Below are 26197 nucleotides of genomic sequence, written 5' to 3'. Positions count from 1 at the left end.
GAGGGTGTGTCTACATGAGACGCTAACTGTGCAGTAGCTTAATAACGCTGCACAGTAGCATGCCAGGCAAAACCCATGGTAACCCACTACTGTGCAGCAGTATTAGGCTACTGCTCAGTTAATGTCCAAAAAAACCTGTGCACCAGCACTACCACACAGTATGGCAAATTAGTGCATATTGGTTATCCAAGTACTAAACTTAATGCACAATAACTATGGCGCATTAATGAACATGTAGACACAGTCAGAAAGGTAGCAGTTCTGAAACTGTGGGTTGTGACTCCAAATGGGGTTGCAACATCAGCGGTTGGGGTTGCAAGATTTCTGTGCCCACCGTGGGCTATGGAGCTGCAACAGGGCTGGACCAGCTCCAGGCAGAAACCGCCTCCACAGCCCAGCAGGCAGGACCCAGCGCAGGAGGGAGCGCTGCACCATCATGGCCACCAAGGTGAGATGCGGCAGCAGCAGCACCATAGGATTGTGTCCCCACTGCTGCCAAGAGAGCAGTGGGCACCTCAGCTTGGCAGCTGTGGCAGCACAGCACTCTCTCTTGTCCCAGGTCCCACCCACTGGGCCATGGAGCCCCCAGGGGAGGGGCAGAAGGGGAGGGAACCCCAAGCCCACAGCAGGCAGCTTGCATCCTTCCTTCTCCATCTCCCAAGGGCTCTCCTCTGGCTGTGCTGCTCACAGAGGAGGGGACAGGGGAAGGGGTAGGAGCTGGGCTCCACACTCTGCTCTGGCTACAGAAGCTGCCACCTCCCACGGGCAGCAGCTGAGGCTTGGGTGCTGCTGGCGGGGAGGAAGGGTGCTGCAGGCCCTGGCTCTGGGGCACCCAGGGGGAGTGGGAGCCAACAGGTTGGGAGGGAGAGGCACCAGCAGGGCCAGAGGGCTGTGGGTCAGGATTGAGGGGCACCAGCAGGGCCAGGGGGCTACAAGTTGGGATTGAGAGACACTGTCAAGGCTAAGGGACTGCAGGTTGGGAGTGAGGAGTCATAAACGGGGTCATGCTGAGGAAAAGTTTGGGAAGCACTGCAGAAAGGCATGTTAGTTCATGCGCTGTCCATGGTCCTTACAAAGCTAGTTTCCTTGATGTACACTGCTTACCTCTACCTAATGAACTTCACTGGATATTTAATTGGTGGTAATGAATGTACTTTGTGTAAGTGGGGATCTAGATGCATGAAAATTGTGTAGATCTCAGAAGTAATATGTTTGTTTTCCCTTTAGTTCAGAGTAGGTCTTATCCACATCATAACTGTGATATATAACATGATTGTTTTTTCCCTTAGGAAAGGCTGGGACTGAGATAAGATTCACAGATAAGATGGCCCAAGATCCATTAGCAGATCTGAATGGCAGTCCAGAAGAGATTAGAACTGAAAGCCATTGGCAAAACTATATTTATGTTGAGTGGGGGTGACAGGATGCAAGAGCAGGATGAACAATAGACCATGACTGGCAATATGAGCTTAGTCCCTTGACTGGAGTAAGACATGCCTACAACAGCACTGTAGCATATCGGCAGCACTGTAGTATGTGGGATTTAAGGATTTTATAATAGTAGGTTAGGGCTGAGATGCTCTGGCACAGCCATGCTGGCAAAACAGCACCAGCCCACACAATGTCTGGAGCTAGCTCAAATGCTGTTCATTCCTCCCCACGTTTTTTAGCTCTACAGTTGACTTGTGTGTATGTATGTAGCGTGCGTGTGTGTAAGAGACAGACAGACGGACATGTTACATATGGAAGCTGAAATTATAAAAATTGTATGTCAATCGAAAGCAAAGTTAGTAAAAAAAGACATTTGTTGAACAGCTGGCACTTTTCAAGAAATTTCAATAAAGAATAGTCAGGATTTTGTGAAGGATGCAGAAGTGAAAATATACCCTGCTTTTACCGCCCTTCAGCAGCAGCTTCAGCAGTATTTGCTCAAAAAGAAACTGAAAAAACTACTCATTCCCAGTGCCCAATCAGGGCTCTTGGAAAAGCTGTATCAGAACCTGGCAAATACTTTCACCTCCTTCTACAATGCTAGCAAAGTGGTGACCCTAGAAAGGCAGCTGCTATCAAAGGATTAGAGAGAAGCGTGTTCCAGAAGAAAAAAAAGGGGTGTGGGAGAAATAACAGGTGTCCATCTTTGTCCACTGCCCAAACAACAATCTAACCCAGAGTTTTTCTACCTTTCTGGATCAGTGTACCCTTGACAGCTGGACATGGAGCGGGAAAGGGTGGGGGCATGTGGCTGGATGTGGACTGGGAGGTGGCACGCAGATGGACACAGAGTGGGGCGGTGGCACAAGGCCGAATGTGGAGGATCTGGCCAGGCAGGCAGTGCCTGTGCAGCAGCGTGGAATGGTGTGTGGTGGCGCTCCATCCCCGCCCACCCACATGTAGCCCTTTGGGTATACCCCCAGTTGACAAACCCTGATCTACCCCATGGCAGTACCATGAAGTGATAAAAATCCAATTTCTGGCAGCCTGAGATCCACTTGTGAGCCATACAAACTGGCAGCATTGTGTGAGCATATGCAGAGAGATGCAACTTACACTTCCTATCCAAACTCTCTCCAGATGGGAATCATGCTGGTTTACACTGCTCTGAAGTGATGCAGAGAGGGGACAAAATCTTCCGGGCCTTATGGAAATAGTAATACTTATATGCAATATGGAATAGATGATGCTAACTGTGGCAGTCTCCTGTTGGATTGCAGTATGTGCAGGAGAAACCCCAAAACCTCTTGAGACTTGAATATTAAGAGTATAATAATGCAGTTAGAAGAAATTATATCAATTTTTCTGTGAGACATGAATCATCCCCTTTTGAGTTTATAATATTTGGGAATAAAGCAAATGAAAAGACCTAGGCCTGAAGGAAATGGTAAAGGGAAACTACTGTTTGGAATGCTACTTTGTAGGCCATAAAAAACGGAATGAATCAGAGATTAGAAAGGGACAGGACCTAACTCACCTATGATGCAACCAGTGCCTGAAAAAAATGACAGGATAACTCTTCAATCACTGTTATCAGAGATAAAGCGTATTCTAGTGGCAGCATATCAGGGGCAGGCTGACATCTAGGCATAATGGTCCCAGTCTGACTGGGAGAGTAATAAATTACAGCTCATTATGTGGCAAATGCTGAGGCTGGGACACAATTTGCTTGAATGGTGTAACTTTTGACTCGCTTTCAGCCTTGCCTATCACGGTTTCTTGTTAGATTTCACTGGGGTGTTGTTATCCTATAAAGCTTTCTCTTTTACTGTCTTTTCTCCTGATGACTCCTGCAGTCACATGGTATCAGCAGAACAGAAAGGATTCTAAAAATGATGATTAGTTCATTAAAGATCAATTGCTGTTTGGGGTGGCTTATTGATTAAATACTCGGGTTAACACCTGACTTCTAATAGAAAGAATGAGAGACTGTAACTTGCCCTGAAGGCACCTAGACGCACAATGCACAGACTGGATAGACAGGAATCACAATATAGTTCCACTGGTTCACAGCACAGGTCTTGAGGGGACAGAAGTACTTGGATTCTACAGTTACCTATGGCAGTGTATCTCCAAGTGTCCTCAACTCCTTTTACTTTGGTTTCGTTTTCCATAAAACGCATTTAGTGATGCTATACCATTTCAAAGAGGAAGTCAAGAAGCTTTATTTAATGTTTACATAGGGATGCTGCTGCCTTGAGCAGGGGGCTAGACAAGATGTCCTCCTGAGGTCCCTACCCGCCTATTTTTCTATGATCTGAAAAGGACTTTGAGCTTAAAGTAACTCAAGGACGGCTGAGATATAATTAGACATCAACAGGATTGGTGTGAAGACATGTCTATGTTGATGGGAGTTTGCCTAAGTGCAAAACTGTTTGTCGTAACCCTGAGGGAAGCAAGTATTGCTAGAAGGGAGGCTTATGTTCTATATTTCCAGAAAAGTGCTTGAAAAAAACACCCAAAGACACAGGAGCAGCCAGCCTGTGATGGGCGATATGAAGCTGATGCCTGTTTCAACTGGTTTCTTTGAAATGGGAGTTAGTACCATGGTGAATATAAAATGGCTGTGGAGGGCTGACTAAATTTGACTAAATTGTCCTTGGTAACTACATACACCAGTTGTGTGAACATGAACCTGTGAGTTCAATTTCTTGCTGCTTACTATGGGGTTCACATGCTTCCTTTGAAGCATCTAACTCAGGCCACTGTCCAGAAAATACTGGACTGGGTGTACACTGGAGCTGATTCATTCAAACAAGCCACTTCCCTGTAGCTGATGTGTTTACCCTGAGATGAGTAACAAGGGAACTAAACCTCATATATTCTTTCTCGTGCATGGTGACAAACTCCCCATATTTAACCAGAAGGTGACTGAAACTTGATGTACATGCTTTGTAGCCTCTTGTCAGGCTGGCCTGTTCTGCCTCACCAAGAGACTTTCCTTAGAGGAAGCTTGCACCGATTTTCAGAGCATTAGATTCTAGATGGAGAGCTAAATTTGGAACTGAGTTTGCACACCACTGTAGATAAGGCTGCTGCTTCCTTACCAATTTCCTTGGGAACAAGCGGGAGAATATCTGCCATGACATCAGGTCCCTATTGCTTTTTTCCTCATGAACTGATGACAGTGTCTTCCTGCTTTCCCTTGTGAAATGAATGTGAAAAAGTAGTAGCCATGATGTTCTCTCCTGGCTGCTTTCCCTTGTGAAACAAGTGTGAGAATGTTTGCTGTGACATTAGCTCCACGCTGCTTCTGTTGGACCAACTAGCAGATAAAAGAAGCTAACAGTGACAGGTCTGGCTGCCCTGGCTGAAATGCTCCTGGAAGAAGAGTGTGAGACTAGTGAGTTTGAACACCTTCCCCGACCTGTACAAACCTACATTGTGGGTCAACTACACCCATGAAGACTGATATGTGGTGAAGCCCTGCAAATCTGAGAGAAGGCAGTACAGAGCTGCCAAATCAAGAGGGATGTGGACAGCATGGAGAGGGTCCAGAGGAGGCCACTCGTATGATCAGGGGGCAGCAGGGCCGGTCCTATGAGGACAGGCTGTGGGACCTGAACCTGTTCAGCCTCCACAAGAGAAGGCTGAGGGGGGATCTTGTGGCCTGTTATAAACTAGTCAGGGGGGATCAGCAGGCATTGGGGGAGTCCCTGTTCCCCCATGCACTGCCAGGAGTGACCAGGAATAACGGTCACAAGCTGGCAGAGGGTAGGTTTAGGTTAGATATCAGGAGGCGCTACTTCACGGTCAGGGCGGCTAGGGTCTGGAACCAACTTCCAAGAGAAGTGGTGCAGGCTCCTACCCTGGGGGTCTTTAAGAGGAGGCTGGATGAGCACCTTGCTGGGGTCATTTGACCCCAGTACTCTTTCCTGCTATGGCAGGGGGTCGGACTAGATGATCTGCTCAGGTCCCTTCCGACCCTAGAAACTATGAAATCCATGTTCCTCACAACACAGAGAAATGAGCCATACATTCGTCCTCACAATAAAGACTTGTTCATGTAACAATCAGGCAGTTTCAGGAGGAGTGGCTGTCATTACTTGCCTGGGGCATTAGTAAATTAAGGGCTGTTTCTTCCATCTCATGACCCCCAGGGAGAAAAGCTTATCTCCTGATAGCCTGCTTCCCACAGTCTCGTCAACTGCTGAATTATGCATTGCTACAAGTCCCATATTTTGTGATTATAAACACTGTATATTTATAGATCACTGAATGGCTCTTTCCACTTCACGCTGGAGCAGGCCTGGCCCTACTGCTGCCAAGCTCCGCTTAACAGAAAGGACTGGAGCTATTTAAAGGAACGAGCACAGGGCAACCAAATCCACGTGATGTATATGGGCAGGGGCAAGGTCTGTCAGCAGTGCTGCAGCCCACATGAAATAACACATGCCTAACTACCTTCCCTTGCAGCTCTTTGCATCCCCATTGCATTGCATCCTGGCTGCTACCTTGCCTGTGATTGTCTTAAAGCCAGGACAATTGCATATGTATCTTCCTCTGCATTAGGTCCAGATTCATTTATTGATACAGCATTCAGCAAATCAGCTCCTGCAGTAGCAGCAATTACAGGCACAGGCACTGATCAGGGTGGGGGAGCAAGGCACAGAGACAGAAAAGGCAAGGAGCAGGAAACAGCAGCAGATCTTGCAGGGGGAGGGGATCGGTGTCACTTGGGGAAGGTGGGAGGCTTAACTTGTGGCACATCTGCTAAAAAAGTTGGTCCCCCACAGCTGTAGGGACACCCACAGGGGAATGTTTCTGTAGCCTGTCTCCAGTCTCTTGAGCCATCCAGATCACCAACCTCTCTCAACAGCCTTCTCTTTCCTATTCACACAACCTACTATCTGGCTTCTCTCTTTCTATTCTCCTTGGCAACTGAGTCCTTAGAGCAGCTATGGTAGGCCAAGGCCTGCCTTCCCCTTCTCCCTTCACTATCTTGAGCTTGTTCCAGGGAGCAATCTTTTCTCCCTGGAAATCTCCAGCTGTTTGCATCCTATGCCCTTGCCTGCACACTGTGGCATGGAGTTAATTGAGTATGTTAACATCATCCCCTGTGTCAATAAATTACCCTTCGCTGTTTCAGTCCGTCTCTCTGGCTGACCTTTTGTTCCCTCTGCACGCTGTTTCATTTTTAATCTTTCTCCTTTCCTGTGCAGCCTCCTTTCCACCCTCTCCTTTCACACTGCTTTGGGGGAATCCTCCCTCCTTTAACCATTTCCTGTATTCATCCTTCATCACAGCAACACTCCTCCCCACTGAAAGGAGCTGAGCTCAATTCTTCATACCCCATGAATGTGTCTCTGGCTGCAGGATGCAATGGGTCAATCTACAGTGTAAATAGGAGGCTTAAAAGAGGTTTAAGTGAAGCACGAGTTTTATGTATGACCCCTGTTTTCAGTGCACGGCCGCTGCTTTCGTCAAATGAAAAATGGCTTTATGACCAAATAAGGTTAGTCAATTACCAGTGTCGCCAAGATTCCCAAATTTCTGGAGGAGATTGCTATTTGAAAAATGAAACCCAAACTTTTTTTCCCCCCAACTGAAACTTTGTTTTCCTTTAAAAAAATACTAGAGATTTCTTTTTGGTTTCTGAGTCATAGGTTTTTTTTTTTGAATAACTGTCTATTTTGTGACAAACATTTGCGGAGGAAACACCACTTTTCTAATGGTCTTTTAAAATAATTAGCATTTCCAAGCAGCTCTTATTTCACTCACTGAGCAGTGGTATCAACCACCTAGACCATGTCTATACCCACCTCATTCTCCCACTAGAACTCCCTGCTAGCCAGGACCATAACCTTACTGGACTGCTCTACATGCATCACCTGCGCCTTAGCTCAAGAATGGTGTTGTAGGCTTAGGAATCAGCAAATTAGGGATATACGCCTGCCTCTCTATGTGCCTAAGCTTTGTCTTCTATAAAGGAGAGGTCAACATGCCGACCCAATCTCATAAAGTCTCATTAGCTGTTGGCAGTAAAGTTGCAAAGTATTACTTAGCTCAGGTCTCTCTTCCACTTATAATCTATCAACTTCCAAGGCACCAAACAAGATGACTGCCTGGTCTTTGCCCCCAGATACCTTTAGCTCACCGCAGCAAGAACTATGAGACCAGTTCACATTCTCTGCATTGTGAGTCACCTAATTTATACCCACCAAAAAACAGGGTGATGTAGCTGAATGGAAACACAAGACAAATCTAGTATGTTTAATGGACGGTCTGGGAGTCAACAGAACCATTGGGTAAACAGTTTATGCTCAGGACAGCAGTCCCACCACAAGACTCTCAGATCAGATCTTTTAAACCACAGTTAGTTATTATTAGGAGGATGCCAGGAGGGACCAGGCTACTGTCCCAAGAAACTAGACATCCTCTGGCAGAAAGTGGTGCTATGCAAAGAAGGGAAAGAGGATGCTTGGTTGCTGATGGGCACAGACAGGCTGGGACTCTTTCCCCCCTCTGGGAACTCTGCTGCACACCCCTGCTGGTTTCCATCACCTCTTGGTACCAGTTCTTGATTTCCCCCTCAGGCACAGACTGAGGACAAGCACACGGTACTGAGGAGCTGATGGAGAGAGCAGGGGGTTACAGGTCCCAACAGAGTGAACGAGTGAAGCAAGCTGGGCTTGCTGTGATCTAAGGAAGGAGAAAATTAGACTTACAAGACTGCTGGTGGGTGGGGGAGCCATCTTTTGCTGTGTGTACCAAAATAGCTCAGGAGGCAAGGGCCATCTTGTTTGTTCCAGGAATAGAGCAAGAGCTAAGAGAGGATTTGGGCTTCAGGCTACTCCTGGGGAGGAGAGACTGAGCCTGCAGACCATTATCCTAGTGCAGTACTGCCTGGCTGGAGGGAGACTTCTTAACTGGAGCACAGCCCCTAACATCCAGCTGACCCGAAGAACTGACTGCCACAGGGGAAGAAAACTCCCACTGCTTCCAAACAGGGCTGCAGAGGCTCAGTACTTTTCAAAATAAGGTCTGCAAATCCTTTCCACCCTATCCTCTTATATCTAGGACAGAAAGTGAAAAGCCTGGCCATCACTCTGTAAGGTGCCTAGAGTGCAAGGTGGGAAAATGGAAGCAGCCCCACTGGGCTCAGCAAGCAAGAAAACAGCATCATCTCAGAACTGAAATGGGACTGCGATCTGGAAAACCTCTGCTATGTAAATACTTTCTGTCTCCTCTCCCCCTTCCTTTCTCTCTCTTCAGTCCTAGGCATTTGCGCTCATTTTCTCTTGCCTCGACTCCTGAATACTAATGCACTGTTGGAAACAATCAAACTACTAAGGTGGGGCTTTGATTTATCCCTTGTGCTCTGTTGGAACAATATCAGGTGCTCACATTAAATCCCCAGCAAGCCTGAAAGCGCAACATAACAGCCCTTCTGAGAGAGCAAATCAAAATGACAGAACATGTCAGGAGAACAGGAAGTCTGCAGGATGCAGGATGGGGATGTTTTCTAGTGGACTGAGCGTGGTGCTGGAGTCAGAACTCACTTTTTGTTCTGACGTATTGGGCAGCTATGGGCAAGTCACTAAACTTTTCTGGACCCTGTTTTCCTCACTGGAAAGAAGAAACGTTGCAAAGATTCAACCATGATTTGAATACAAGTATGAGATTTTCTAGCCCTCAAAGATGTTTTTGAAATGTAGTAATAGAGAGTAATCTATTCATTTGGCAATTTAAGAAACATTGAAGTATCTCTTACAAAGGGAAAACCAGAGCATGGAATTACTGGTATCTCCTGTAACATTAACTAAGGAGTCACTAACCTAACCTCTTAACATCATTTCATCTTCCACCAGTCCTCTATGAACCCTGAAGATGGCAGCTATAAAATTAGGGTCTCAGCAAACTGACTCGACCTTAGTGCTGACTTTAAGCACTGCAGCTCCTGGGAAAAAATCAATAAATTTTGCATTGCACAGTTGCAATAAGATCCAAAGGGTTTGTTGCTCCCAAATCCTCAATATTCTGTCACCCATCAGCCTGTTGGTTGACATGTCATCTATGACATTAGCAGATTGATGATGGGGGGATGTAATACCTTACTAAGGAGTAATTTTTAAAAGGACAGCCTGTTTCTGTTGGTGCAGCACAACGTCCTCAAAAAGCCCCAGATTTGTTTTGCCTGAAGAACAAAGAAAGCTTACCATACTTAGCAAATCCAATCACACAATACATGGGTAAAGGCAAAAAAGGCGGAGCAATGGATTAGAAATTCAGGAGGAGTTTAGCTGGACACTGGATTTTGTTGGTGTGCCACTAAGAGAAAAAACAGAGGCACCAGCCAACATTTGCTAAGATATGTACCGGAAGTTAGTTAACCAAATGTTTTTTCAAGAGGCCTGCAGCTGCCATTGAGGTTAATGGGACTTGTGTGGCTCAGCTCCTCTGCAAATCAAATGCTAAAGCAGGGCTTTGGCTAATCCCTGATTGTGCATCAGCGCAAGGCCAGGTGTTCATACTAAATCCATAAGCGCATACTAAGCCCGTAAGTCCTAAAGTGCAGACATCCTGCTCGCCTGGCCATCAACATGCTGTTGGGCTCTTTTTATCATACTGGGAAAGGGAACAAGTTTCACTCTCATTAGCACCATTTCAGCGAAGCATGTAAGCCTGTGCTTAAGTCCCATTTAAATCAGAGGCTTAAGCATGTGCCTAAAGCTAAGCACGTGTTTCAGCTTTCTGCTGAAACTAGGCCATCTTTCCTACTGTTACGCAAATCCTTAGGTTGAGTTAGGAACACCCTTATCCCTCTCCCACAGGAATATAGACAATGTCTAAATTATCCTAAATGATTTGAGTGCATCCAAAACATTCAGATCTGTATAAAGAGAAAGGCATGTGGCAGCAAGATGCATCAGGTGGAATGCCCCAGGGGTCAGTCCTGGGGCTGGTTTTGCTCAATACCTTCATCAATGACCTGGAAGATGCGATACAGTGCACCCTCAACTAGTGTGCAGATGACACTAAGCTAAGGGTAGTAGTAGATATGCTGGAGGGCAGGGCTAGGATTCAGAGAGACCTAGACAAATTGGAGGATTGGACCCAAAGAAATCTCTTGAGGTCCAATAAGGAAGAGTGCAAAGTCCTGCACTTAAGATGAAACAATTCCATGCACCATTACAGGCTGGGGATTGACTGGCTAAGCAGTAGAGCTGTGCAAAACTTCAGCAGCCATTTTGTTTTGGACAGGCTTTGGCCCATTCTGGTGCCCGAAACACCAAATCTGAAATGAAACAGAAGGCTCCAAAACATCTCTGGAATGAAACAAAAACATCCAAAACGTTTTGGAGATGTTTCAGGAAATTTTGGAGTTTTGGAGCCAAACTTGCAAGGAAACAAAAACTAAGGAGATGGAGGGAGAAGAGGGGGAAGGACTGCTCTGATATTGACATCTGTACCTGGCCAGTGTCTGCAATCCGTCTCTGAGGTCCCTTCCAACCCTAGTGCTCTAGGAGAAGGATGGCAGCCTGCTGTCATCCCATGCGCAGATCTGGGGGTCCACACCCCTCGGGAGGAGTCTGGTACAGCCCTGCAGGCCTCCTGGGGGGCGCAGGCTCCCAGATCTACGTGCAGGATGACAGCATGCTGCCGCTCCTAGCAAGTGATATGAGTTTTGCTTTGAACAGTTTGAGGTGCAGTTTCACAGAAACTCCAGCACCTATCTCCTTGAAATTTGGCAGGATTCGTGTCCTCAGAAGGGGCTACCGTCCCTGTAATTTTCATCTGAATCAGGCAAAAAAGACAAAGTTATAGGCATTTTAGTGATTCCCCATTACAGACTAAGGTCAAATAACTAAAACAGCGTTGAAACTCCGAAACAGATTCGCCCAAATGGAAACGGAACAGTGATCCGAAATACCGAAACAAATTACAGTCCTCCAAAACCAAAATGAGACATAGCTGTTTTGCACAGTCCTATTAAGCAGCAGCTCTGCAGAAAATGACCTGGGGGTTACACTAGACAATAAGATGAATATGAGCTAAGGGTGTCACTGTGGCAAAGAAGACTAATGGCAAACTGGGCTGCATCAGCAGGAGTGCTGGCAGCAGACTGAGGAAAGCACTTCTTTCCCTCTACTCAGCACTGGTGAGGCCACATGTGAAATAATGTGTCTAGTTTTGGGGCCCCACTACAGAAAGGACATGGACATATTAGAGAGAATCCAGTGGAAAGCAACCAAAAGTGGGGCTGGAGCACATAATTTCTGAAAAGAAGCTGAAGGAACTGGGGTTATTTAGTCTGGAGAAGATAAGACCAAGGCGGGATTTAATAGCAGCCTTCAACTTTCTGAAGGGTGGTTCTAAAGAAGATGGAGATGGACCAGGGGTGGACAGTTATTTTGGCATTTAATGAGTTTTGGTGAGCTGTTGAGGGCCGCACACAAAATCTTCCAGAAGATATGATTTTATCCATAACAAGTTATAGATAAAAAAAAAATCATATACTAAAAATCAAACACCTACTATACCATATTTTAATTTTATTAAAAAAATAATTTTTATCCTGATTGATTGATTGTTTAGTAGTATATGTAGAAGCAATTGCATAATAGCTCAAAATAAAGTCTCTTGTATATTGTGGACGGGTGTTGGGGGAACGTGCACGTGTGTGTGGGAGAGTGGGGGCATGAGGTGGGTATGTGGGGGTGTGCATGCATGTGGCGGGGGGGCTGCCCACGTGCTATGTCCTGGGAGCTGACTATGGTGGTGGGAGGAAGAACTGGGGCACGTGCAGCAGAGCTTGCCAAGGCCGTGTGGTGCAGGTAGAGTCTGCCCCACCTTCTGGTCCACAGATACTCCCATGGCACTCTCCATGGGGCCAAGACCCCTGTGCTCCTGCCTGGGGCACCCTGCATAATACTCCTGCTGGAGCTGCTGGAGGCAGGGGGAACTGAGCAATCCCTGAGTGGCTGCAGCAGCAGAAGCAGCCCCACCAGGAAGCTGTGTATACTGGCCAGGGCTGGGGACAAGGCCAGGCTGGTGACAACAGCAAGCGTGGGGTGGATGCAGGTAGGAGCACAGAGTGGGCTGCTTCACTGCTTAGCCCCATGCAGACCACCACAGGGGCAGCTGTGGGTCAGATGAGATCAACTGGCAGGCTGGATCTGGCCCATGGGCTGTATTCTGTGCCCCCCCCATTAAACTGTTCTGTGGGTCGTGTAATGGTGGAAGATAACAGAACAAGAAGCAATGGTCTCAAGTTGCAGCAAAGGAAGTTTAGGTTAGATATTAGGAGAACCTCTCTCACCAGGAGGGTAGTAAAGCACTGGAATAGGTTTTCAGAGAAGTTGTGGACTCTCCACCCTTGGAGGTCTTAAAACCCGGCTCAAGGAAGCCTTGTCTGGGATGATCTGGTTGGGGATGGTCCTGCTTTAAGCAGGAGACTGGACTAGATGACCTCCCGAGGTCCCTTCCAACCCTAATTTTCTATCATTCTATAAGAATGGGAATGTCCGATGCGAGTGTGGTTTCTTAGCTGCGTGGGCATACTAGCTGGTGTTTGGATGATCAGAGTCATTGTGCACTGTGTGTGTGTACGTGCGTGTGTGATGTGCATCAAGAAATGCATAACCGCTCTCATTAACATACAACTTCTGCAAAACCAGAAAAGGGCAATGGCTAGGCTACTGAAAGCTGAGACAGGTGCCTATCACACTGAGCAATATTGTCTCATCTGTCTGGGTCCATCTGCCTCGTCTTAGATTGTGTCAAGGGCTGCCCTTTTGTCTGTGTTTGTACAGTACGTAGTGCAAAGACATGCTGGTCAATAACTAGGGCTTGTAGGCACGACTACCAGGAATGACCTATTTTGTGGTATTGTGGTATTTTACCAACTGAAACAGTGACACACTGTGATGATTTAATATCTTCCACCTAAAGGTTTCAGAGAGTTGAGATGGAGGAAGAAAGAGGTATAATGACTTGCTCTGGCCAACGCTGTGATTCCTGGAATAGAACCCAGGAGTCCTGACTCTCGCTCCTGCACTTGGAACACGAGAACAAGCCTTTACTAGGCAGCCCCCTTAAACATTTGTTTAACAGTCACGTCCTGTCTTACACACCTAAGACGCATCCTAATTCTAAGAGGCAAGCGGATGCAAAAATACAACATCAGCTGTGGACTAGTATCAACTACTGAATCAAATGGCAGGAGTCCAGTGGCAGTGGGTTTGTGTCATAACAGCACATGCAACCTTGAGGAAAAACCAGGACTGACTCCTCAATAAGGATGGGTCAGTAGCCAAGAAGTCGCATCTCCCTTTGGCAGGCATTACAGGGTCAGTGACTGGCACATGTACCTGCAGAGTGTTAACTGGGAAAGATGTGATGGGCGGGAAGTCCATGATCTGTAGGTCGTGCACATGGCCGTTCATGACCACTGCTGGCAGGTAGACGCGCCGCGTCTTGGTGGGCACGCAGACGTCGCTGAACTCGTTGTAGAGGAACTGGCGGACGATGGCGCTCTTTCCAACCCCTTGAGCCCCAAGCACGGCAATCTTGAAAGTTGTCACCATGCCTCCCGGCCGTGGCCCCCCTGTGCAACTTGGCAATTGGCTCCTTGGCACAGTCCACTTTGTTGGCACTGCCAGGAAGGCCCCTGGCCTGCATATTCCAGCGGCTGCAGTGTCAGCCCCATTCAGGAAGCATTTCCTCTTCAGGCCAGCCCATCACTACAAGACCGAGAAAGATCCAATGAAAAAAAGACACCTTCTTAAAAAACAAAAACAAAAAACACCCCCTTACAGCCACCCACCAGACAACACCACATCCCTCCTGTCTGCCTGAGATTCATGCACTGTCATGTCCACATAGTATCTGAACACATCACAGTCTTCAGTGTATTTCTCCTAACACTCCTGTGAGGCAGGGCAGGGCTGTTATCCTCCTTCTATGGCTGGGGACCAAAGGCAAGTGAGACCACAGCCCAGAAATCAGAAGCAATTAGGCATTTAAATACCTCTGAGGATCTGGGTCTAAAGTACCCACCGGAGGTCACACAGGAAGTCTGTGGCAGAAAAGGAACAAAAGTGCAGGTCTACTGAGGTTTCATTCACTGATCAAACCACTGGGCCATGCTTCCTCCTAGCCAGCCCGCTCCTTCCCCAGTGTTGGCACAGTCCCGGATGCGCTCCATTCACTGCAACCTAGATACAAGGTACCAGTGGTGTCACTAAGTTGGGGCAACTATGGCATCTACCCCAGGTACAATCTTGTGAGGGTGGGGAACCAGCTACTGCAACAGCCATGAGACCATGATTGCAGTGGCAGTAGCAACCAGAAGTCACCGCTGCCCCGGGTGCCCGGTACTCCATATGATACTTAACAGGACAGTTAAGTACCTTACAGAGGTGTAACAGTGCATTACACCTCTGTTGTAAGGTACTTAACTGTCCTGTTCTGAATAAAAGCTGCTCTAAACTCCACCAGTTGGCTGCTGCTGCCCACTAAGGATTGTTGGAGAACATCATTTTGGGCCATTTCCCTTGCCTGCCCCAGACAGTCCCCTGTAGAGGAGGCTGCAGAGAAGTAGAGGGAGGCGGGTTAGGAAATAGGTCCTCTCTTGTTGGGAAAGTCCATCTATTTGCTAGAGGTGCACCGATACATCAGTCCAAATTGTATTTAGACTGCAAGCGGCTCATCTGGTGGGTGGAGGGAGGGGGGGAGGACAGCTCCTGCGGCTGTACACATCCTAGGGGAGGCATGGGGGAGCATGTCCCCCCTGGATCTGGGCATGGGGTGAGGGTAGGCTGCTGCTGCAGACTGAGGTTGGGCTCTTCCCAGCAGGGGGACTGGGCTGGAGCTGAGCTCAGGGCAGGTGGAGGCAGAGCTGGGAGGGGGGGGCTACAGCCACCCCAAAATTAACCCAAGCCCCCCTGAGCTCCCCCTCTCAGTGCTGCTGCTCCCCATGGCAAACACAGCCCCAGCCTATCACTCCTGCTGGAAACAGCCCTGTGCTGCCCCTGACCCTGGCTCTGACTAACAGAAGCAGCCCACCCACGCTGAGCGCACAGATCTGGGGGCACATGCTGCCCCTAGGGGTGCATGCAGTGGTTGGCACCCCCCCACACTTCCTGGACAAACCACTTGCAGCCCCACTCTGTGGCCCACCCTGGCTGGGTAGTGCCTGCCCCAGCCCCTCCCTCACTGTGGAGGCTTCAATCTGCAGCCCCCATGCCCCTTTCCTTCCCTCAAAAGACTTGCCAGCCAGATGCTACTCTCCAAGCTGCTGGGCTGCATGTTGGAAATTGGGCTGGTATCGGCCAATATGGCTCGTTAATAATTGACCATCAGCATCAGCCCAAAAAATCTTTATCGGTGCACCCCTACTATTTGTTTACTATTTGCAAGCAAAGGATTTAAGGGATGCTGCTGCTAAAAATGCTTGCAATGTCATTGCTAGCTCATAGTCCTTTGGTATTCTTAAAATCCCAGTTTCTGGAGTCAAGTGATTAGATGAGGCACTCAGTTTTCATTTTAAACCAAATACTGTTTCTAGCCCCTGAGGTGGTGCAGAAAAACTCAAAAAACATGAACCATACAGTTTCAAACATAAGATGGCAAATAAAAGAAGCTCAAAGTACCATTTTTAAAAACCCATGTGGCTTTTAAACTAGCCTCACGTGGTTTTTAAATGGTGAGATGTGTAGAGGATACAGCAAGAAATGGCATGTGCTTAGTTATTTCCAAAGGGGTTTTCATCTTATGGTGCAGTAGGAAGTATGAAACTTTATCTGCTTCTCCACTATATTGCACTTGTTTGGGATTTAAAAATCTTACCTAACTGAGATATGAAGGTGTTTCTCCCAGTTTCTCAACACTGGCAATTTTATTTTAGAAATACAATGGCAAAAATATCCCCAGCAGGTTTCTAGTCTCAGAGCCTCTGTTAGTGCTGGCTCTGTCCACCAAATACCTACTAGCACTGGTAACTGATTTTCTTCTGGCACTGGAGAAGGACTGGGTATATGCATTGGGCATGCTAGTTTAGAGTGAGCTATCAGACTAGACAACATGTCTAGTCTGCCTGCTTAGGATCAGTCTTGTGCCTAGTGAAGGGATTGAGGAAATTCTTGTTTGGCATCAAAAGTACTGAGATCAGACACTCCTAGCCCACACCCCTAACTGTCAAATCTAGTGCCTGCAAATTTGTATTCACAAATGGGGAGGAGCTGGTATCCTGTCCTGCAATTGAACTCTCAGTACATTATCTACTCTCAGGATTCAGCAGCACTGAGATGGGAGACTGCTGATCAGCCAGCTGAAGAATAATACTAGTGTTATTTATAAAGCAAGCGTATACACCCACTTGCTACACACGCATTCATCCTTCTGAATGCCAGGGATGCAGTACATCATCATCACCCAGCAGCAGCGGGGGCAGATAATCCCACATCTGCCACTTAATCTTACAGAGTGAAAAGACCCCTTTTTAAAAGCTTAACAGATCTCTTGGCACAAGCAAACAAAGGCCTGGGGAGCAGTAGGTCTTTCATGGCAATCCAGCAGCGATCAAAAACTGGATTCCATATATCAGTTCTTATACCCCCTCCTTTCCATAATAGCCCAGATGGACAGCAGGCTCACCGCCCTACAACCTAGCCCAGCAGAGATCCAGTCACCCAAGATGCCACGATGAGTCCTTGGAGAATTATGGCTCAGCAGATATCCAGCAGGTTGAGGATCAACAGGATATAAAAGCTAGAAAATAGTGATCTTGGGGTGATCTCCTGTGAAGAAGCCATTAATTACTGTGGGCCCTACTTCCTGAAAGGAGAAGGGACCTGGTAGTGAAAATGCTTCTATTAATATATGGCTTCCTTGATTAGGTTAGATAGGGCTAGGGAGACAGATTAAATTAGGCACACGCACATAGATGTGGCGACCATCTAATTAGGAAATGTAGGAGTTGCCAGGATGCATCCAATCCAGCATCCTGCTTCTGACTGTGGCCAGCTCCAGATGTTCCAGAGGAAAGAGTGAGGACCCTACGGTAACAGGTGGGAGGTAAATGATCCCCTATGTCAGGTTTTATTTTGGTCTCTGCTAACCAGAGATGGACTGAGAGAGGAGGTTTCACCTCCCTTCCAAGATTTTGGTTATTAAGTACAATGGCTCTAGATGTTCTTGTTCCTGTTTTTGGAAAGCCCTGGAGGAGTCCTGCCCTCAGTGACCTCCTGTGGCAGTGCATTCTGCAGTACGAGAATACACTGTGTGGGGAAATGGTAGTTTCTTTTAATTACCTTGCATGTCCCCTTGCTGTGGTGTTCTGGGAGAGGACGAGCAGATAACTCTCTAATCTAGACCATTTCTACGTTACTCAGGTCTTCTCTAGTTACAGCCACTGCATTTCTAAAATAAAATTGCCAGTGTTGAGAAATTGGGAGAAACACCTTCTTATCTCCATTAGGTAAGGTCAGGGCAGAAGAAAAGAGATGCTCCCTGGGGGGACCAGGCTTAGATTCCTTGGGCAGGGCCCATCCCCATTTGTGCATGATGGAGCCCTGGTCCAGGGCTAGGACACCTCAATGTTAGTGCCATTCAAATAATCACAAAAATACCTTGCTTAGCACCTTGTTCCCAGAGACCTCTCACCCTAGTGCTGGAGGGCTCTCATCCACACTCCTTTACATAACCCCGATGTGTACCACTAGAATACCTCACTCAGCTTTCTGCCTCACAAGCCCAGAGGCCCCACACTCCAGAGCGACCAAAGAATTAATCCCACTGTACGTAGCCTTGAGAACACATCTGGGCCCTGCACTAGGGACTCAGGGTCCTCCAAGGGCCTTCCCAGAGCTCAGAAACACCTCTCTTGTCTGTCTGACTAGGAGGAAAGGCATTTAACTGGGAGAGTTTCTCTGCTGCAGGAACAGCTCTGCTGTTTCATTTCAGGGCTTGACTGGTGAGGTAATTAACTTGGCAGAAGCTAATTTCTGAGCAGGCTGATGTGCCGAGTACTAGAGAGGCGGATGCACGTGGAGAGACAGGTGCACACACGCGTGCGCACCCAATTAGGGAGACAATTGTGGACCAACACACACACCCAGAGCAGTATTCATTCACATACAAGGACAATGGAGACACATCTAGACACACACACAGGACCCAGCATTTCTCAAAGCTACCCACAAACACACAAACAAATTCTAGTCTGCAGTCACCACCCTGCCTGGCCATATTCCCACAGCCAGGTGAAAGACACTGTGCACAGTGATGGAGAGCTGCATATGGAGACAGGCTCTCCAGGCCTCCCTGATCCCAGTAAGAGAACACCCATTAACTCAATGGGGGACAAGATTTCTCCCACTGATTGCAGAGGCCTGGGTGACATGGGAGCCTGTGTTTCTAATCAGGCAGGTACAGCTAAGAAGGAAAAAGTGCTTCTTTCTCTCTGCGGAATCTGAACTCTCAAAAGAACGGATTTGGCCTCTAAGGGAAAGCCCTGATCCTACCCCCATAGCAGCAGAGCTGCACGTGCCCATTCAGGCTGATTATATCTCCATGCAAGATCACGCCAGTCTGGAAAGAACGCTGTAGCAAATCGCTTAGTTACAACCACCAACGAGGCTCAGCATGGAGATGAGACAGATTAGATGGCAGTGTCTCCTTTGCCATGCATCACTCTCCATGGGGCAAAGGCGCTCAGGCTTTCTGTTCAGTTATGTCTCCTCAAAACTCCCCGTGTTTTGGAGGAAGATGGGTGACCTAGTGATTAAAGCAGAAGGCTGGGAGTCAGGACTCCTGGGTTCCACACCTTGTTCTGTGACTCACTTTGCTACATGATCTCAGCTTATTTATTTCCCATCTCTGTGCCTCAGTTTACCCGCCAGCAAATCAAGGGAAATGCTTAATTCACTGTGTTCGGTGTTGATGAGGCCACATCTGGAGTACAGTGTCCAGTTTTGGGCTCCCGCTACACACAGGATGTGGACAAATTGGAGACAGTCTAGTGGAGGTCAGTGAAAATGGTTAGGGGGCTAGGGCACAAGACTTCTGAAGAGAGGCTGAGGGAGCTGGGATTATTAGTCTAGAGAAGAGAAGGCTGAGAGGGGATTTAATAGCAGCCTTCAACTATCTGAAGGGCGGTTCCAAAGAGGATGGAGCTGGACAGTTCTCAGTGGTGGCAGATGACAGAACAAGGAGCAACGGTCTCAAGTTGCAGCAAGGAAAGTTTAGGTTAGGTATTAGGAAGAACTTTCTCACTAGCAGGTTAATAAAACACTGGAACAGGTTACCCAGAGAGTTTGTGGAATCTCCATCCTTGGAGGTCTTTAAGACCCAACTAGACAAAGCCTTGACTGGGATGATCTAGTTGAGGATGATCCTGTTTTGAGCAAGGACATGGACTAGATGTCTTCCTGAGGTCCCTTCCAAGCTTAATTTTCTCTGATTTGTAAATTGAAAACAGTTAATATAGACCTACTCTTTGAGGCTGAAAACTTTAGTATCTGTGAAGCCTTTGGGAATCCCCAGGGAAAAGGTGCACTTTGCAAAGCTTGTCCTGTGAATGGATTTCTTCCTACACTTCCTTTCATTCTTCTTTATAGACTTGCAAAGCCATTTGCCACAGCCAGGTGGCATCTGGCACTTCACCATTTGTGACTAGCTCTTATATTCCTGGAGGCAGGGACTGGAACCAGAGTGAGGGACACCAGTTCCCTGGGCTCCAGTAACAGAATCTATGACTTAGTGAGGTTCTGCGGTACCTGTTTGCGAGGCAGCTTCACCCCATCACATCACCACCACTTCACATGCAAACTGAATGGAAGTTTGCCAGCCTGGAGTGGAAGACGAGGGATTTGGGAAAGATTTCAGTACCTTCCAAGCTCATGAAAAATCAGGACAGCATCCTATCACCTTGGATGGATGGTAAGTCTAGGACCATGGGCATTACACCTATTTAGTCCAAGACCCTCTGAGGATTACACATGGCTTAAAGTACTGCTTACCATCAGAAGAAGTCAGGTTAGTTTTCTTCCTTGGATGTGATGGAAATATATGCCTAAGCAGGGGGAAATTGAGAAAATGGGGGGCCTTTATGTTACTAGCAGGCAGAGAGGCAGAAGTAGCTCTAGTGGATGGGGGAGTAGTTCCTGGAAGTCTCAGCTTTAACAAGACTGCTCAGATACAATTATCCCAGATAGTCCTGCCACTTCTGGAGCTGCCCACAGATACAAAACCACACACCTCTGCTGCTACCTTGGAAAGAAAAAGTCCCTTGGGCTGGCAGTAGCACAAGAGCCTTTATCCTCTTTGTAAGTCTCCTCCACACAGAGCCAATTTAATCACCACCTCCTAGGCAGGCAGGGCATGGTCCAAAAGCAGCATGTGAGTCCATCCCATCAGAGGGCAGGCATATTTTGCGTAGGGAGGGCAGGGGCTTGGGCATGCAGTCACCATGTCCTGGTTTTCTCCTCCACTGGGGAGGTTCACTATGGCTGTGGGTAAGGGAAACAGTCACAGAGGGTGTATGGCAGTACTAGGTCGGACTCCTTTGTCTCCTTTCCCAGACAACACCACCTCCTCATAGGGATTTGTGATGGGAATCCCAGACTGCTGGAAGTTTTGGAGTTAGGGGGGAAATCAACCCTCCCCCTCCAGGTCCAGATTCCCTTATTATCAGAGGGCTCAAGCTGCAGCCCATCATTTTGCTTGTGCGCCAAGTTATCTGAGATCCAGGTTAATGAAAGACCCAGGACATGGTCTGCTCCCTGCTCGCTTCATAGCAGCCTGCTCGGAGGCTGAGTCTGACCTAATCAATCTCTTGCTTTCCTGATGAAGGAATCCACCAGCTTCATGCTACACAATAAGATTATTTCCAAAAGCCGAGAGAAATTGCTATTTTAAATAAAATAATCCAAACTCTCTTGGGCAGCATGTAAACACAGACCCCTTCTATTCCCACTGTGCTTTGCAACCAGTTAAAGCGAGCAAACCCCTTCTGATGATCAGCCCTACTTCAGAGAAGAGGAGACAGGCCTGCCTGGCTGTAAAGCGACTCACCCAAGGTCACTCAATGAGAGCCAGGGGCAGAACTGGAACAAGACCGTAGGTCACCTATTTGCCCTCTGCCTGAACCACTGAGCCAAGCTCTTTCTGCCTTGGACTGGTGCAGGTCCTTGGATTTAGAGAGAGGGCATGTTTCAAGCTCCTGCAGGACTGTCAAAGCAGCGGGGGAGGGTCACGGTGGTCAGGACTCCAGGTACAGTAACCAGGTTCAATTCAGTGCCCTGCAACAGCTTGCCTAGGTCATCACGAGCAAAACACTTATAGCCTCTCAGCTCCCCATCTGTACAACTGCCCTCGCTCCCAACGCTGCTGTGAGCAAAAGTACGTTAAGGATCAGACACTACTGGAATGGATGCCATGTAAGCACATCAGACACGGTGAGAAAAGCCCTTAGTCTCGCCACAGTTTTGAAGCTGTCACTTTGAAAGGAGACACCGGATTTACAGTCTGAATTAAACAGAAAGGTTTGAAGTGAGACTAAATCTGGAATCGCTAGTGACTGTTGCGCCCCTGAGCTAAAATAGCTGCTAGCTTAATCCAGCCAAGACGTTTATTTCAGCCAAATCCCTTCATCGGTCTCTCTGCCACCCCTCTGTGTACAAAACAGCGTTTTACCTGCAGATCATCACAGCGCACGAGAGGGCCCATCCAGCCAGGGGGGAGCTGGGAAGTTACTGCTTGCGCTTGCACATAACGGCGCGCATAGGCGGTCGGCGCGACAGCACGCGGCCGCGGGCAGCGACACGGGCAGGTCCGCACCTGCGGTCAGCGCTGCCCCGGGAGGTGCGGGCAGGGCAGGGCAGGGCAGGGCAGGGCGGGCGCGTCCGCAGGAAGCATGTGCCGGCGGGGCTCGCGGACACGCACACGGAGCGCGGCGACCAGCTCGGCCGGCCCGAGGCCCGGGTGCAGCGCCTGCGTAGGAGCCCGCCCGGCCCCGGCCGCGGCCCCGGCCCCGGCCCCGGCCCCGAAATGCCGGCGGGGGCAGCGCCGACGCGGGGAAGGAGCGCGCGGCCCGGCCCGGCCCGGCCCGGCCGCACGTGGAGGCGCCCGCGCTGCCCCGGCCCGGCCCCTCTTACCTGGCGGCGCTGCGGGCGCCGAGGCCGCGCTCCCCGGCCGGGGCCGGGCCCGGGCGCCTGGCGGCGGGGGCGCTTTCCCATCCGGCGCGCGGGGCGGCGCGGGGGCCCGTCTCCGCACCTGCCGCCTCGGCCGCGCTGCCCCGGGCCCGGGGGCGGGGGCGCGTGTGCGGCGCGCGGGGCTCCGCCTCGCCTCGGCTCCGGGCGCCGCTGGGTCGCAGCGCCCGCCGGCTGCCGGGCCGGGCCGGGCGGGGCCGAGGGCTGCAGTCCGCCCCCGGGACGGAGCGGGCGGGGGTGCCAAGGCTGCTCCTTGGCGGCCGCTCGGCGCGCCTGGCCCTGCGGGCGGCGGCAGGGCCGTGGGCCCGCCGGCGCGCTCTCCAGCCCGGCCTGGCTCGCCGCACCGAGGCGCAGGAGCCAGCTCCCGCTGCAGGGCCCGGGGCCGGCCCGTGGGGCTCCCCCCGGATCCAGAACTTCGGCGGCAAGGGAGCAGCAATGAACGCTGCCCGCCTGCAAACGGCCAGCCCCATGGGGAGCCCCCTGGGCTGGCCGACACAGCTCTGCGAGCTGGCTCCAGCCTGCTGGTTTCTTCTAGTCTTCTGTAAGAACAGTTCTCCAGCCCCCCGATGATCGCAGTCGCCCTTAGGTGCGCCCTGCGAGTGCGAATCCTTCTCTCTTGAGCGTGGGTGACCAGGGTTACGCACAGCATCCCAGGTGAGGTTGCACTGATAGCATTAAAGCTTCCCTGTCTCTAAGGGAAGTACATTGATGATGATCTTCCTTTTTCTGCAGTGTTGATGTTGCTGTCCTCCCAAGGATCGCAGCCTTGGCATGGTGAAGAGGCTTGTATGCTACCCAGTGACCTCAAGAATGGTGCTGTTTGTTCTGTAGGTGGGGTCACCAGTGGCAGTGAGATGGAGAGGGAGGTTTCCAGACTCACAAAAACTCAAAAATAAAAGCAGGTGGATGAAGAAAGAACACTTCACAATAGCTTCAAGGGCAGATGAAAGCTATAGCTGAACAGAAACCTCCAGTTATCTAGGTCTTCCTTGCCAAGAAATGAAGGTTTCCTTCCCACACAGTATTATAGGGTTGCTGACAGGGGCATAGGCCGTAGCCGTGTTGGTCTGAGGACATAGGCAGACAAGGTTCTTTGGGTGATGCAAAGATGGAGTTGCTGATATCAGCACAGTGCGTAACCAGGCCTGGCCTCTCTCGGTCTCCTAGCTGGTTCCATGTAAACCAGCGCAGCCTGTTCCATGGTCAGGTTGCTGGTAACTAAACTGGTGCCGCTCCGTGGGCTAGCCTGAGCGAGGAGGGCGTGTGGACTAAAAACAAGACCTGTCAAAGGATGGATGAGCTCCCTGCCAGCCAGCAACCATCCATACCTGGAGAGGAGAGGGGCACTGCCATGCCACTGCCCAAAGAATCACCAGTGATACAAAGCAACTCAACTAACCTAGGAGGGTTGTTACAGCATCTAAGGTGCCCCAACAGTCAGAGCAGCCTCGGGATTGACTTGACTTGATGTACAGTAGCACCCACTGCATTAAAGACACATGCAGGTGTCTTCCTTGTAATAGCATGCCCTATTTTAATGGGTGAATGGCAATGGGGGCAGTTCTTAAATACTGGAACCCCCTAGTTATAGACCTACATGGAGGTGATGATTGTATGATGGTGGTTTTGTACTGACATCAGTAACTTATCAAGAGGCCTTGGGAGTCATTAAGCACATGAAGAACAAAGCATGTGGTCCTGATAGAATCCCAGAGGAAATATGTAAGGTGGAAAACATGATCTTTTACCAACTGCATCTCATTATTAGGTACATTTGAAAACATGGATTCCTAGTAACTTGAGAAATGCCAGAATCATTGCCACATTCAAGAAAGGAGATAGAGCTGTTTGCAGCAGTTATTGTGACATTGTACTCCTGACCTAGCCTGCATTCTCCTGAACAGACTCATTTTCCTCACTGAGGAGAGTCTACCTGAGTCCCAGTGTGGTTTCAGACCACTCAGGAGGTACAAAAGATATTATCTTTGTTGCTAGACAATTGCAGGAAAAGCACTGCAAGCAACACTGAAATGTTTAGATAGCCTTTATTGACCTAACTAAGGCCTTTGATTCAATCAACAGAGAGGCCCTGTGGGAGATTCTGGTGAGATTTGGATTTCTACCAAAATTTGTTACCATTATCAAAATTCTTTATGATGACATGACATCAACCGCCCTAAGCAAGGGCTCCTCTATAGAGTACTTTGGGGCAAGGACTGTACCTGTGTTTGGACAGTGAGTGCTCTTGGGCTGGAACTACTAAACACAATAGCAGGAACAATATCTAATGGGATTTAGGGTGTGAATTCTTTTCTATGTGGGCATTGTCATTAGTGAGATCTTATGGATAGGTCCAGACAGCTTTGAAATCCTGTTGGCGCTCCTGGGTGTACACAGCTGTAACCTGTGGGAGTGGAGCAACCTCTTTTGCTGATGGAACAGCTATTCATGCTCCTTCCCCTGGCTCTGAAGGAGTGAGGAGCAGCAACGTTGTATTTCTCTGCAGTGCTAACCCTATCCATGGCAAAGAGGTGCTCTATGTCAGTGGATTCTCTGCACAAATCCCCTGGTGCCTGGATCTGGTGAAACTTGAGACTATGTTTTCTGCACAGGTGGCGGAAGGGAGGAGCTAACAGGGCTTAGCCCCACCAAGCTGCAGGGCAGCGGGTAGGGCTGCAATGCAGCCTGGCTGCAGGCTCCAGGCAGCTACAGCAGGGGTGGGAAGAGGCACACACTCAGTGGTGAGGGAGGGAGTGGAGCTGGGGCAGGGGCTGCACAGCTGGGGCAGGACAGACCCACAAGCAGCATGTCCAAGGGGTGCAGCTCCTACTGCTATGCACACCCTGGGAGGGCATGGGGGGCATGTGCCCTGGATCTGCATGCAGGGCGAGGGCAGGCTGCGCTGTGCTCAGGGTGGATGGTGGTAGCGCTGGGAGGGAGGTTTGGGGGTGGGGGGGCAGCAACCACCCCAAAATTTGCTCTAGCCCCCTAAACCCCTCTCCCAGTGCCACCACCGCCCGCCCCAAGTGCAGTGCAGCCCACCACCCCCACTGAGAAGAGCCCCGGTCTGCAGTGGCAACCTGGCTCTCCCCATGAGGAGCCACCACCCCCTTCCCATGCTGGGCACCCCCCAGACAAGCCACTCACAGCTTCTCTGTCCTATGCACCTGCCCCAACTGTGCAGGACCTGCCCCTGCCCCTGCCCCAGCCCCACTCCCTCGTTCACCACCGTGGAGGGGTGCAGATCGAGGCCCCAGTGAAGAGGGAGGGAGCAGGTCTCAGGCAGGATCAGGGACTGTGGAGTGTGGGGCCCTGGCTGGGCCAGGTGGTGGGACAAGTGGAGGTCCAGGGGACATGTGTCCCCTGGTCAGTGTGCAAGGCAGAGGCAGCTGCCACTGTCCACTGGGCTTTGAACTCCACTGCCCCAAGAGCCACACGACGCCACGTGCCTCCCACCACCAGGTGGGCAGGAGTGCAGTGCAGCCCAGTGGCAGTAGGCACATGGCATTGGCCACTCCCAGAGCAGCTGCAGCAGGGAGCAAAGCACAGCA

General features: G+C 49.6%; 2 protein-coding genes across 2 annotated transcripts in view; one reads left to right on the top strand and one right to left on the bottom strand.

The window, feature by feature from the left end:
* Positions 1 to 22750, bottom strand: part of RASL10B (RAS like family 10 member B) — a 39137-nt gene extending 16387 nt beyond the window's left edge. The window contains exons 1-2 of the mRNA XM_090025335.1: positions 22593 to 22750; positions 13806 to 14177 (exon numbers count right to left, since the gene is read on the bottom strand). Coding sequence (XP_089881461.1) covers positions 13806 to 14021 — 216 coding nt within the window. The 5' untranslated portion in view covers positions 14022 to 14177; positions 22593 to 22750. The remainder of the gene's footprint in view (positions 1 to 13805; positions 14178 to 22592) is intronic.
* On the top strand, positions 20942 to 24459 carry LOC149854053 (uncharacterized). The gene is made up of 4 exons (XM_090026356.1): positions 20942 to 20951; positions 22124 to 22299; positions 22437 to 23300; positions 23379 to 24459. Exons 1-3 carry the CDS (start codon positions 20942 to 20944, stop codon positions 23214 to 23216), a joined length of 966 nt encoding a protein of 321 aa, XP_089882482.1. The 3' UTR covers positions 23217 to 23300; positions 23379 to 24459.
* The last annotated feature ends 1738 nt before the right edge of the window (positions 24460 to 26197 follow it).

Source organism: Crocodylus siamensis, chromosome 13, assembly GCF_052110815.1.
Source record: "Crocodylus siamensis isolate JL-2025a chromosome 13, ASM5211081v1, whole genome shotgun sequence".
NCBI classification, from domain to species: domain Eukaryota; kingdom Metazoa; phylum Chordata; order Crocodylia; family Crocodylidae; genus Crocodylus; species Crocodylus siamensis.
This window is presented reverse-complemented; position numbering and strand designations above follow the sequence as displayed.